The sequence below is a fragment of the Lotus japonicus genome, chromosome 1 (assembly GCF_012489685.1).
Source record: "Lotus japonicus ecotype B-129 chromosome 1, LjGifu_v1.2".
NCBI classification, from domain to species: Eukaryota; Viridiplantae; Streptophyta; class Magnoliopsida; order Fabales; family Fabaceae; genus Lotus; species Lotus japonicus.
In genome coordinates this window covers 133,872,730-133,886,629 of record NC_080041.1, presented here as the reverse complement: position 1 = coordinate 133,886,629, position 13,900 = coordinate 133,872,730, and the positions used below count along the sequence as shown (strand labels likewise).

At 35.9% G+C, this 13,900-nt stretch overlaps 1 protein-coding gene across 1 annotated transcript; it reads right to left on the bottom strand.

Annotated features, from left to right (window-relative positions):
• Positions 1–203: 203 nt before the first annotated feature.
• On the bottom strand, positions 204–2,272 carry LOC130731111 (ferredoxin, root R-B1-like). The gene is made up of 2 exons (XM_057583299.1): positions 2,115–2,272; positions 204–914 (listed from the first exon to the last, which is right to left on the bottom strand). The coding sequence occupies exon 2, from the start codon at positions 904–906 to the stop codon at positions 448–450; it is 459 nt and encodes a 152-aa protein (XP_057439282.1). The 5' UTR covers positions 907–914; positions 2,115–2,272; the 3' UTR covers positions 204–447.
• Between the last annotated feature and the right edge of the window lie 11,628 nt (positions 2,273–13,900).

Here is a 13,900-nt window from a genome sequence, read left to right as displayed (position 1 = left end):
CCTGAGAAGTGCAGACAGTCTAATGATGCAATCACAAGAGAAAACAACAAAAGAATAGGCTAAACAAGTTCCACACCAAACTATTATTCCCGCAGGAGCAGACATCTCACCCTACAACAGACAGCAACAAGAGAAGTAATATTCTAATTCACCACAACATGAATTCAAAACTAGGCTACCATAACACTAGTAATTGCACAAACTTGTGTCCAATAATATGCTTCCTTTATTATTTGCTGACACAGTTCTAACCCCCAGATATTACTGGGTTCAGGGTTCAGATAAATTTAAAGTTATACAAACACCATCAGAGTTTCACAATAACTAGCAACAATAATACTTATAACATGTTTGAATTGGTAGTCCCACACAATAACTCAGTGTAGCTTCTTTTCTTAGAAATGATTATGAGACTTCCCACCGCAAAACTAAGAACGCGCACATCACTTAGTAGAGCTCTTCCTCCTTATGGGTGTAAATCACACAATCTGATTTTGGATATGAGACACATGTCAGGAGATAACCCTTCTCCACTTGCTGATCATCCAGGAAGGATTGATCTGACTGATCCACAGAGCCTGAAACCAACTGCCCTGCACAAGTAGAGCAGGCACCAGCTCTGCATGAGTAAGGTAGATCCACTCCAGCATTCTCAGCTGCATCCAGGATGTAAGAGTCATCAGGGGCTTCGAATTCGCTCTCCGCACCATCTGGTCCAATCAGTTTCACTTTGTATGCTGCCATTGCACACACTCTAAAGGACGACGATTTCAATGCAAATGCTTTAGACACATTCTTCACAGAGCCAAGAGATGATGCACTCTTGGTAAAAGCACAAGATCTCCTTGTGTGTGCTGTTCCGGGCAAAGGAGCTGTTGGAAGTCTCATGGCGGATATAGTCGACATTCTTGCACCTGAATCAAAGTAAATATATGTAGATTTTTTAGAATTAAACAGATTGAAAAACAACTATCAGTCTGGTTTCAAATTGTGGTCCACAATGTAAGGGGTTTTGCAGTCCCCCGCATTGGCGCAGCAACCGCAATTGCAGCCACATCGCATTTTTTCAAGTTGATATGTAAAATACAACAGTTGTGCAGATCTAACTTCATTCTCAATTATGAGCTAACAAGCAACTAAAATAACCAGAAAAAAGAATAAAAGCATCTGAAGTAAAATGAAACTAGCATCATATTTACAACATGTGAAAATGACATATGGCAATCTTTTGCGAAGTTAATTTATCCACTGTTAGAAGACAGTGTTGGCTATTATACCATAAAAATTGCAAGGTCATAGTTCAAGCAATTCCTTTTGCTTTTAGTCAACTTTAGGATAAAGGGTGACTCAAAATTTTCAGAAGTTCTATCTATCTAGATAATGGTCACTGGAATTAAGATTGTACTACCAGATATGGTGCAAAAATACAGATATAGTTTAAATAAGGTATATATGAAGTCCCAAACTAAATGTATCTTAAAAATCATTCCTGGGACTACAAGGGTATGCTCATTACACTAAAATTGCATGTGTCACCACCCACCTACAACAGCTAAAGAAATTGTAAGGTGAAACAACAGAATAACACAGACTATAAATGATCATCACCCTATAGTAAATTTATCTCTATCCTAAATCTTTCAAGTGAATTAATAAAAGTGTATAAAGTTGGTATTCAAGTGAGGTGATTCCTCCTGTCTATACTGTACCCAAAACTGTGTTTTCCTCCTTAGTGTACACTGATAATTCAAGTGAGGTGATTCCTCCTGTGTTTTTCAAATGATCTCGCATATCATATTGATCCCTATCTTTCCCCCTCTTCCTAGCCAACGGATTTTGAGATTGATGTATAATTCATAGAATTGGCCGTAGATCAAACAATTCAAAACATCAATTATATTACAGCATGTTTGAATCAGCTTATTTTTCCACAAAACCAATTCTGACACCTAGAAGCTACCACAGAAACTTTATAACACATGCAGAAACACAAGCACAACATAGATTTACATGGGAATCAAGAGCCTAAAAAACGTTATATTCATCATGTGAAATCAATCAAAATCTAAGATCATGAAAAAAGATTTAGCAAAAGAATATGGACAGAGACTTACAATGAAGTGAGTGATGAAGAAAACGGAAGAGGCGGCGGGGGTGATGAGAAATTAAGAATGAAAAGTTTGGTCAAAGGGTGTGGGAATATATAGAGATGAGGAAAATTGATTGATATTGGAAATGGAAAGTGACCTTTTGTGTGTTCGGCGGGTCAGGTCAGGGTGGGTTTTTACGAAGTCCCTTTGTTTTTATGTTTCACGTGCCCTTTGAGTTTGTGGCCATTAACTTGAACGAAACCTCATAGATTTTAGCCACTTGACATAAATAACTTTGAATTCGGACTCAGTCAACATGTTCCAAGTTCACTTCAGTAATGTGCATACTTGGATGAATTTGCTGAGGACCCCTCCCTTGATCATCATGAATATGCGACATTGATTTGGCAGAGCATTAGAGACCTCCTTAATCTTTGATTAAAGACAGCGCGACAATTGTTGGATTCATTTTTATTTTGGGCTCAAATCCCTTTTGAGCTTCCATCTCTCCTTTTATGGATGCTATATGGACTATGGACTATGGACTATTTTTGCTCGGGCCTAGTTGCCTTGTATTCTTTCTTTCCCTTGCTTGCTGTTCTTTCTTTGTTTTATTCTTGCCACAAAAACAAAAACAAAAACTCAGGAGTTCACATCAAATGTTCAAGGAGTACTAATTCAAGTCCAAAGATTATCTTAAGATGACAAAGTCCAAGCTCATCAAACCTTTAGAGTTATTCTAAGTCTTGTCTAGTTTGATAAAGGTTTTTTCCTTGTTAGTACTGCTTTGGAACTAAACCCTTATGATTCAATCATAGCAAAGTAGATACGGATATATCGTCCTCAGGGATTGTGTGAACATTGGTTCCACGAGCTAAATATTGATTTGAGCAGATGAAAATATGTTTGATAAAATTGTTTTTGTTGTTTTTGAATATAAATGAAAGCAGTCAAAGAAAGTTTACGAAGGTAACAAAGAAGAACACATATTCAGATTGCATTTTAACCTAATCCTCTAATTGTTTCCACTCAATCACTTATGTAAAGGTGCATTTCACTTATGATGCCGAGAGTTATCCACCTAACTATCCCTAGTCTAGGTGAATCTATCAGTTGGAATTCCTAGACGTAATCCCTTACCATCTAGAAAACCCAAAAAGAACACTAAAGCTCAAATTCTCTCTCAAAGACATTCCCAATGACCGATTCATCCTAAGACAAGGTACCCTAGGTTTGCGAATCTCTGTTGTCACTCTGGAAACTCCTGTTAGAACTCAGAACCACACCTGTCACGTGGAAGTCCACTATTGTTCCTACCTAAGATGTTCTAACCTTAAGACAACTAGTTCATTGAGTGGTTTCTCTCTTGAACCGGACCCGCAATTATCTCCCGATCTCATGCTAGTCCTTGGAAATCTAACGCAAATCAATCGATACTTGAAGCGAAGAAAGTAAAACTTTAACACAGTGTTGTGACCTAAGACATAGGCGCTCTACTTTCATTTATCTAAGCATTCACCAACTCATATCAACCTCTCGATCTATTTACAAATTAGTGAAGCTCATTTGACTATCAATTGATTGGTTAGAAGCATGAAGCATAGAAAGAAACACCATACATGAAATATTAACATTTACATTCATGAAAAGAGCTTACAACAATCAAAGCATCAAGTTATAACATCCTAAATACAAAAATAGAAACAAAAAGTACAAGGGATAAGGAAGAAGAGATGAAACCCAGAAGAACGGCGAAGCACCCACGGCGATAGAAGCTTTCCCAAGCTTTCCATCGCCTCCGAGAGGTTGTCACGGTCCTTCGGCGGTCGCTGCCACGCTCCAGAGCTTCAATCTGTCAATCCTAGACCCATGGACCCTTCCCCCATGAAGCCCAGCCTCCTCTGAATGGTTTAGGGAGGAAAAATGGTGAAGAATGGAAGAGATATGGAAGAGATCCTGAAAATTTCGTGGTCTGGCCTTTTATAGAATTTCTGGCCGACCTTAGTTGGCTCAAGCCAAGCTAAGTTGGCTCGAGCGAACCTTTCTTCATGCTGAAGTAGTTAAGACCGCCTTCAGTCCGCTCAAGCTAACTCAAGTTAGCTCAAGCGAACTATGCTGAAAATCTACTGTAAAGTGGTGGCTTGAGCCAACTTTTGAGCGAACTCTTTCCTTTGCTTATTTTTCATCTCTGTTTCCAGTCCGCTCAAGCTAAATTTGAGCCAACTTTCCTCACTTTATTTTCTTGCTCAAGATTCAAGCCTTCTTCAAGTGATCATCTTACTCCTACATCAAAATTAAGACATTAAATATTAAAAGCATAATATTTACATTATTTTTATGCTAAGACTAAATATTTTCTAAGCAAGCTACTTTGGGGATAAAATGATCAACAATGCAAGCATACTAGTCAAATAAGTGCCTATAATGATAATGAAAAACACGTAAAAATTGCACTTATCAACTCCCCCCAACTTAACACTTTGTTTGTCCTCAAACAAAAGGTCATGACTTTCATTCAACAAGCCTGGTCTTTGAATCCTCAAAAGCTCAAATTGCAAGATTTCTTAAGATTTTAAATTGAAGGATCCAAAATTAGAAATGTGATGCCCACAAAAGAAAAACACAACAGCGATACTAATGCACATCCACACTGAAAATCAATAGGCATACAATTCATTCCTATCTATCCAAAGAATACTCATTCACTCATCAGTTCATTATGTTCAAAGGAAGGCGAGTGTTTCACTCATTTCACTCACTGAATCACATAAATAAACTTTGTTACCCGTCTCCGCAATTATCAAGGCTGCATGTTCAATCAAGGATCTCTAAGGTCTTTGAGGGTTGTAATGTGGTTAGGCTTCAAAGAAATTTGGTTTTTCTGGATATGCAAGATACTCAACAAGCTAAGAGAGCAATCACAGTTCAAACCATTCACAAATAATAAATCACTCTTGTAACACCCCAATTCTAAACGGTATATGTATTGCAAATATCAGAGTGATAAATATTCTAACACCCATGGGGCATTACATAATCACTTAAAACATTATCATAATGCTCCTGTAACAGATACATAGCACATAAACTTTGAGATGAACTCATAAATAAACTTAAATGCTCTTGTGACAGTTAATTAGTCTTTGAACTAGTTCACTTTGACAAATAGTTATGCAGCGAATCCAGTGTCTTTAAAACTTAAAGAAAACATAGTATCTTGCCCACAACTTAAAACAGAAACAACTTCTCAAATAACAACTTAATTCAAATTATAACAGAAGGAAAACAAGCGTCCATTTCCCCCCCGAGTGCTACGTATCAGAGCAAGGACTCCAACTCGAAATAAAGGCTATAGACTACTCCTCCTAATTACCTGCACGTTACCAACAAGGGTAACATTCAAACAGAAGGGGTGAGATATCGAGTATCATAAATATAAGAATGGCAATAAATATGCTAGATTAATGCCACACCACTTCTTTTTATATTCATATAGCTCAGTTACTAAAACAGTCACAAATAACGTCATCGACTCGGATACAATTCGAACACAACAATGACTATGCATATGTATGTGGTACCAACAGGGCTTCAGCCCTCATCACGAATTGCCAATTATTGGAGGCACAAGGCATAAGCCTTCATCACAAATCGCCAATACAGGCCATCACAGAGTATGCAGATGCTATGCGACTCAAAAGGACGTATACATCTCATAATCATCACTTCAACATGAGGCATTGCGCCTATATCACTACATCACTAACATCGCTTAAAACAACACAATTCAGCACACATGCATTTTTATCAACTATACAATTACCCTGACATCTTAGGCAATTTTGGCACCAAATCAATGAAACAACTCACTTAAGCATGCAATCATGGAAGAAGCTATCACATATGGTAAATAAATTATGGATTTCATACTAAAGGTGTTCAGCCACATGCATCATTCTCATAGCTAATACATGGAACATAAAGACACTAACTTTCATACAACATGTAAGCTAAATCTAATTATATTTCCAAAACAATCAGAATTTCCGTAATCTGGAAAAACAGCAGGAACACCAGCCACTAAAAGCGGTCTCCTGAATTCGTTACTGAACCAAAAATCATGTATTTTATATGCCTAGAAAGCTAACTTAAAGTCCTACAATTTCTTAGTTGATCACATCTTCATTTGAGCACTCTAACTGGGCGAAAACAGGTCTCGAAGTGTACTGTCCAGCCCAGGAAATTTTGGACAGCAGCACAGCATCATCAAATCCGTGCATAAATCATATAGCAGTTCAGGAATTACGCTCACAGCAGAAACATATTTCAGTAGAGATAACCTACAGGATTCGTTACTTGTTCAAAAATTACAAATGACCTCAATTTGAAAAGCTAACAGAAAACTCTACCTCTTTCTAGTTCATCAAAGAATTTTCTGGGCACATTAACAAGGTGAAAAATCACGTTGAAGTTCACTGGCAGAGATAGCAGATACAGAGCGCAGAAAAACATGGTTTACTAAACTGAACTTACAGACCTCGTCTCTCAACCAAAAATTATGTACCATATCATTCCAGAAAGCTCTTTCAAAGGCCTACACTTTCTCAGTTCAACGCAACATTATTCGAGCACTCTAAACAGGCTCTAAAAGGCTTCGAAAGTCACGGTTCATACCAGGAAAATGACCAGTCCGTTTTATGTTCCAAAATAAGTGATTAAAGTTGTTTCTCATCAAACAAGACACAAAACCTAACAAGCATGCTACCTAACAGTCCTTATGTGCGTGATCATAAAGAAAATCAAAAGGGAACCTCAACCCAAAACTCCTAGCATACTATGGTTCTGCCCTCACCCCATTCAATCACACAAAAGAAAATCCCAAAATCAATGGATTTCAAATCAGATTTCCAGAACATCATTAACAGAAACAATTCTACATCTCCCAAATCCCTAATATCATTCACCATAATTCCATTAGAAACTCAAAATCCCACCCTTACCTTTGGATTGAGTGCAGCTCCCCGTTCCCGATCGAATTCTCCGAAGCCGATCCGCTCTCCCTCTCTTCCTGCTACTTCACGCACAACCTTCTTCTTTTTTTTTTCTCCTTCTTTCACGCGTCCTCTTCTTTCTTATTTTTTTTTTCTTTAGCTGCTTCCCCATCCTTATTAAACCATCTAAACCTAATTCCTCAAGGGCTAAACTAAAAATCCTAAAATCTCTCCTAGTCCTTGTCTCTATTTTTAATCCTAACTTTCACCCCCTAGCTCTCTTCCATTTCATAAAACACACTCAGCATCACAAAAAAATTATTTTATTTCATTAAAGTATTAATATATCACCTATTAAACCCCCCATACAATATAATCTTAATTAAAATAAAATACCAACATTATTTTAATTAAAAACGGGGTGTTACAACTCTCATGCTCTTACCAACTCTCTCATTCACCTTTTTCAATTATGCTCACCCTTTTGTTTTTCTTTCTTTGTCAATCTCTCTTCTTTTCTTTTCTTTTTCTTTCCCTTTTTTTTTTCTTTGCTTTCAAGTATGTACAAACAGATTGATACACAAACCACACAAAAATAGCACTATTATTCTTCTCTCCCCAACTTGAATACAATCATATCATGAACAAGTGCTCTTAACCTATTCAGCTTAGGAGAAATCATTGTCTTTCTTTTAAGGCTCAAGGTTATAAACAAGAACAAATCAGAAAAATATTCTTTTCCAGGCTCAAAAGGGCTAACAATGGAATTAACATGTAAATGGTAGGCTATATGGCTAAGTGGCTGTATATACCGAACAAAATATGCCTTGATCATTTCCAAGAAATTGCATACAACAATGATAACCAGAGACTCAAACAAAATCAATCATGCAACACAATGAGGAATCTCTCAGCTCACATGTGTTTAGGAACACTCCCTCACATTGGTTTGGATTCAAAGCATTCCCTGATTTTCCAAAAAAATTTCATGTTATGCCTTTGAGTTTCATGTGAATCATACAATCATATCAAATCATGCTATCTCTGAGTGCAAACACCAGTTAAATCAAGGAATCAAACAATTTAATTCATATTTGAACACATATCATGCAATTTAATTGATATTTCATCAACCATGCCCTATGAAATCAGTCAGATATCAATGACTACATAAAGTTTTAATTTATGCATATACCAAAATGCTAATAAGATATTGAAAATAAAAGAAAGAAGAACAAAAAGTACTCCCTCATAATGCTTTGCATTTGATCCAAGGTTGATCATCAAAGCTCTCACCCCCTCCAAGAAATATGGATTGTCCTCAGGCCAAACAATATAAGTATTATCATGAACCTGCCTTCAAGACACTTAAAATCATGTTAGAACACTAGATAGAGGAAAGGATAATCAAATCATGGGCTTAAGCATGAAAAAATTCAAACAACACCCTTTTTAGCTCTTCAAAACTCAAAACAGTGTTTTTGGGTGTGTAGTGCGCTTAACATTCGCTTGAGCCAATCTTTTCCAGGAACAAAATCATTTTCAGGGTCAGCATTTCGCTTGAGCTAAATTCACTCTCGCTTGAGCAAATTATGCAGAGAAAAACAGAATTATGCAGAAAAATAGTAGGGTGCAGGGGAATTTTCTGATATTTTACAAGTCTAACCCTCAAATTTCATTCCAAGCGTAATTCAAGCTCATTAATGATCAAGAAGCCTTTCAAATACTATTTTGGACTTGTGACAAATCTTAATTTCAATTTGTTAGCTTAAAAAACACAAGATCCTTCAATTCACATGCTATTTGCCACTTTTTCACAACTCACTGCCCTAAATTTTGATTTACTCAAGTTTCTTTCCCCAAAACTCATTCAAACCTCTATATATATCATGAGAAACTTGTGGAACATCTAGAAATGCACAATTAAGCTTACTTTCCACAAAAGCAAAATCTAAAGTCTAAGAGATAAAACTCAACTTATGAACTCAAAAAGTGCTAAAACACACTAAACTTGAAATTGAACAAATCAAAACAACAATACACAAAACATAATACATAAATATACTAAACTAACACCAACATGAGAAAACACAAAGGTCTTGGAGAGCAACCTGCATATTTATGCAGCAAATTCACTTAGGGGCATGGATTTCTTCCATTTTAACACAACCTCATACCTCAAATTTTGCAATACTTACCATCCTTGCTTTCCATTCATCCCTATGTATGAAAAACACTATTTTGGACCTGTGTCAAGTCTCAATTGAAGATTGTTAGCATTAAAAACACATGATCCAATTCACATTCCATTCCACATGCAAATTCAACAAGTCACACCCCCAAAATTTGATTTTATCACATTTGTTGCATCCAAGTTCATTGAACAGTCTTAATATGCTAAATAAAATTTGTGAAGCTCATAAAAACTCAGATTTTGGCATAACTTCACAAAATCACTATCCTAGTTCTAAAAACACATAAAAAAAAAACTCATGGTTTCCAAGACTTATGGTTCTATTGTGATTCAAATAACTCAAAAGAGGATATTCATATAAACTTGCAAAAGATCACTCAAGAACCAAAAGTGAGGAATCCTTAGGGAATTTAAAAACAAAAACAGGAAAACAAGAATAAGAAAACAACAAATATGTACAATTCACATATATAAAACAAACCTATGTATCAAAATCATCATTTCATGACTAATGACCTAATTGAGATTAGATTCACTAGCTGATTCATTCTAGGTCAGATTCAAAGAATTTCAAATCTCAAATCATGTTATAGGTGATCAGGCTACAACTAGCATTAAGAACGAGAACAAATAAGTGAAATTGACACATAAGAACAAAACATTGAATATGTACATTATTTACATTTCTTACAACTCAAATCAACATTCCACTAGTTTCACCAACATTTCAAACACAATCCCCGGCAACGGCGCCAAATTTGATAAAGGTTTTTTCCTTGTTAGTACTGCTTTGGAACTAAACCCTTATGATTCAATCATAGCAAAGCAGATACGGATATATCGTCCTCAGGGATTGTGTGAACATTGGTTCCACGAGCTAAATATTGATTTGAGCAGATGAAAATATGTTTGATAAAATTGTTTTTGTTGTTTTTGAATATAAATGAAAGCAGTCAAAGAAAGTTTACGGAGGTAACAAAGAAGAACACATATTCAGATTGCATTTTAACCTAATCCTCTAATTGTTTCCACTCAATCACTTCTGTAAAGGTGCATTTCACTTATGATGTCGAGAGTTATCCACCTAACTATCCCTAGTCTAGGTGAATCTATCAGTTGGAATTCCTAGACGTAATCCCTTACCATCTAGAAAACCCAAAAAGAACACTAAAGCTCAAATTCTCTCTCAAAGACATTCTCAATGACCGATTCATCCTAAAACAAGGTGCCCTAGGTTTGCGAATCTCCGTTGTCACTCTGGAAACTCCTGTTAGAACTCAGAACCACACCTGTCACGTGGAAGTCCACTATTGTTCCTACCTAAGATGTTCTAACCTTAAGACAACTAGTTCATTGAGTGGTTTCTCTCTTGAACCGGACCCGCAATTATCTCCCGATCTCATGCTAGTCCTTGGAAACCTAACGCAAATCAATCGATACTTGAAGCGAAGAAAGTAAAACTTTAACACAGTGTTGTGACCTAAGACATAGGCGCTCTACTTTCATTTATCTAAGCATTCACCAACTCATATCAACCTCTCGATCTATTTACACATTAGTGAAGCTCATTTGACTATCAATTGATTGGTTAAAAGCATGAAGCATAGAAAGAAACACCATACATGAAATATTATCATTTACATTCATGAAAAGAGCTTACAACAATCAAAGCATCAAGTTATAACATCCTAAATACAAAAATAGAAACAAAAAGTACAAGGGATAAGGAAGAAGAGATGAAACCCAGAAGAACGGCGAAGCACCCACGGCGATAGAAGCTTTCCCAAGCTTTCCATCGCCTCCGAGAGGTTGTCACGGTCCTTCGGCGGTCGCCTCCACGCTCCGGAGCTTCAATCTGTCAATCCTAGACCCATGGACCCTTCCCCCATGAAGCCCAGCCTCCTCTGAATGGTTTAGGGAGGAAAAATGGTGAAGAATGGAAGAGATATGGAAGAGATCCTGAAAATTTCGTGGTCTGACCTTTTATAGAATTTCTGGCAGACCTTAGTTGGCTCAAGCCAAGCTAAGTTGGCTCGAGCGAACCTTTCTTCATGCTGAAGTAGTTAAGACCGCCTTCAGTCCGCTCAAGCTAACTCAAGTTAGCTCAAGCGAACTATGCTGAAAATCTACTGTAAAGTGGTGGCTTGAGCCAACTTTTGAGCGAACTCTTTCCTTTGCTTATTTTTCATCTCTGTTTCCAGTCCGCTCAAGCTAAATTTGAGCCAACTTTCCTCACTTTATTTTCTTGCTCAAGATTCAAGCCTTCTTCAAGTGATCATCTTACTCCTACATCAAAATTAAGACATTAAATATTAAAAGCATAATATTTACATTATTTTTATGCTAAGACTAAATATTTTCTAAGCAAGCTACTTTGGGGATAAAATGATCAACAATGCAAGCATACTAGTCAAATAAGTGCCTATAATGATAATGAAAAACACGTAAAAATTGCACTTATCATAGTTCGAAGCACACATGGTCAAGGGCACATGCCCACGGCCAGATCAACCTAGCTAATGTTAGGTTGAACAAACATCAACCTTGAAACGAGCCTCAAAAATCAGAATCAACTATAAGAGGAAGTTTGAGATGACAATGTATAGGTGGTTCGAAGTCATCCTCATGCGGGGAATGGCTAGCCTATTGGTTAATAAAAACCAAAATGTTTGATCTCCTAATTCTCCTAATTGAAATAATGATACAAAATAACCTTGAGGGCCGTTATAGCACAAATTGTTGAACAACTACTAAAATTTAAATTTGAATTATAGCTCTAGAAGTATAATTTTCTAGCTTGATATTATCAATGATTCACTTTCTACTATATTAATATTTCCTCAAATTATTTGTTTTAGAGTTGTTATAGTGGGGCCACCCAAACTCATTGTGAGCAAACCTGCCAATTTTTTATATTAAAATATTGAAAAAAAAAAAACAAAATAAAAATCTTAAAATACAAAACAACTATTAAGAATTATTTTTGAAGTTTCTGAATGGTAGCTCAAGCGGTAAGAGTTGGGAGACATATCGGTTGGGGAGATAGAGGTCCATGAATCAATCCCGAACGGTGTAATTTATCTTTTCATGTAAAAATAATAATTTTTTGATTTTTTTTTACAAAATGTGATAATTTTTTGAAGAAATAAGTAATAATAAAAAATTATACAATTTGTAATTAAAATAAAAAAAAAATAGCGATCTGACTCGCGAACCAACTTGATTTAAATACTTATAACCCAGACTTGTTGACGGGTTAGGTGACCCGAGATAAAATAATACGAGGTTCTTTGTGAGCCATATTTCTATCAACCAAACTCACCAATTAAGTTGGCTCGAAGGTTCCATCCCATATTGACAACTTTATTAAATTTAATATTTTGAAGATATTATATATTAATTAAATTAAATGTGAAATAAGTAAAAAAAATCAGTTTTTTCTTTTTGAAAAAACCTTATTTTTATTCTTTATTTTTTTAAATAGTCTTACTTTAATATTTATGTGAACAAAATAATGGATCAAACAATTGAAAAATATTATATTAATGTTAATAGTTTTTTTAGATAAGCCAAATTTGTATTGATCAAGAAGTACAAGGGGGTACTCCAACTCAATAAAAGAGGAGAAACAAAAGCTAAAACACAGAAAAAAGAAAACTAAAAACAATAAAAAAACCAAAGCTCCACCACTGTTAACAACCAGCCTGCGTCTACCCCTAATTGTAATAGTAATGGCAATTGCTTGTTTAGTGAACTGAGATCTTAAACTTTGGGATAATCGAGCTCAGAATCTTTTTTTTTTTTTTTTGGTCAACTGATCAGGATCTAAGTGGAATAAGAGAGTGGATTTTTTTTTTTTTTTTTGAAATAAGAGAGTGGATTAGTCTTTCCTAACTTTGAGGCCCTTCTTATACGCTATTTCCCTGCCTACGTATGATTGTGTTGGGCCTGGATCCGATGGAATGGGGCCTTTGAGGCGATGGGCTCGTCTTTAGCCCAATACAAGGTCTCTAAGACGAGCTCTATGACCAACTAGATCTTCACGTGGACAGGAGAAATCAAAGTCTTCCAAATTCGTAAACATGAACGCTTACTGGCTTATGGTGAATCTGAGGGAGTGCCTTCCAAGCTCTTAAACATGTGTACTTATTAGGCTTATAGTAAATTGAGGGGATCAATAATATTTATAATATTGCACCTGTAAATTACAATTGTTTAACATATACTAATCTACAATAAAATTCAGAAAGGTATAGAAAAATAAACATCAAGGACTAATAATAAGTTAAAAAAAAAAATAGCATGAACTTAGAATAAATATGAATTAAGTTATTTTTTAGATAAATATGAAGATAGAAAGCACTTTTTTTTTTGTTGAAAATAGAAAGCACCTTGAACTTTTTGAATAAACATGGTTGGGGTGGGTATATACCGTCCTATATACATGCGTACGGTGTGGCTCGTTCTCTCGCCAATCAATTGTCGTTGAATATTGGGATGTGGTCCTTAGAATCAATCCGGATTTAAATGGTCTGGCTACCAGAACCCACGCGCCTAAGGCGCGCCAGCCCACGCACGCTCAGATTTTTTTCACATGCACACACAAACATTTTTTTTCAGGGTTA

Coding starts and splice junctions, on each gene's coding strand:
- LOC130731111 (XM_057583299.1), bottom strand. CDS start 906: ATGTCGACTATATCCGCCATGAGACTTCCAACAGCTCCTTTGCCCGGA.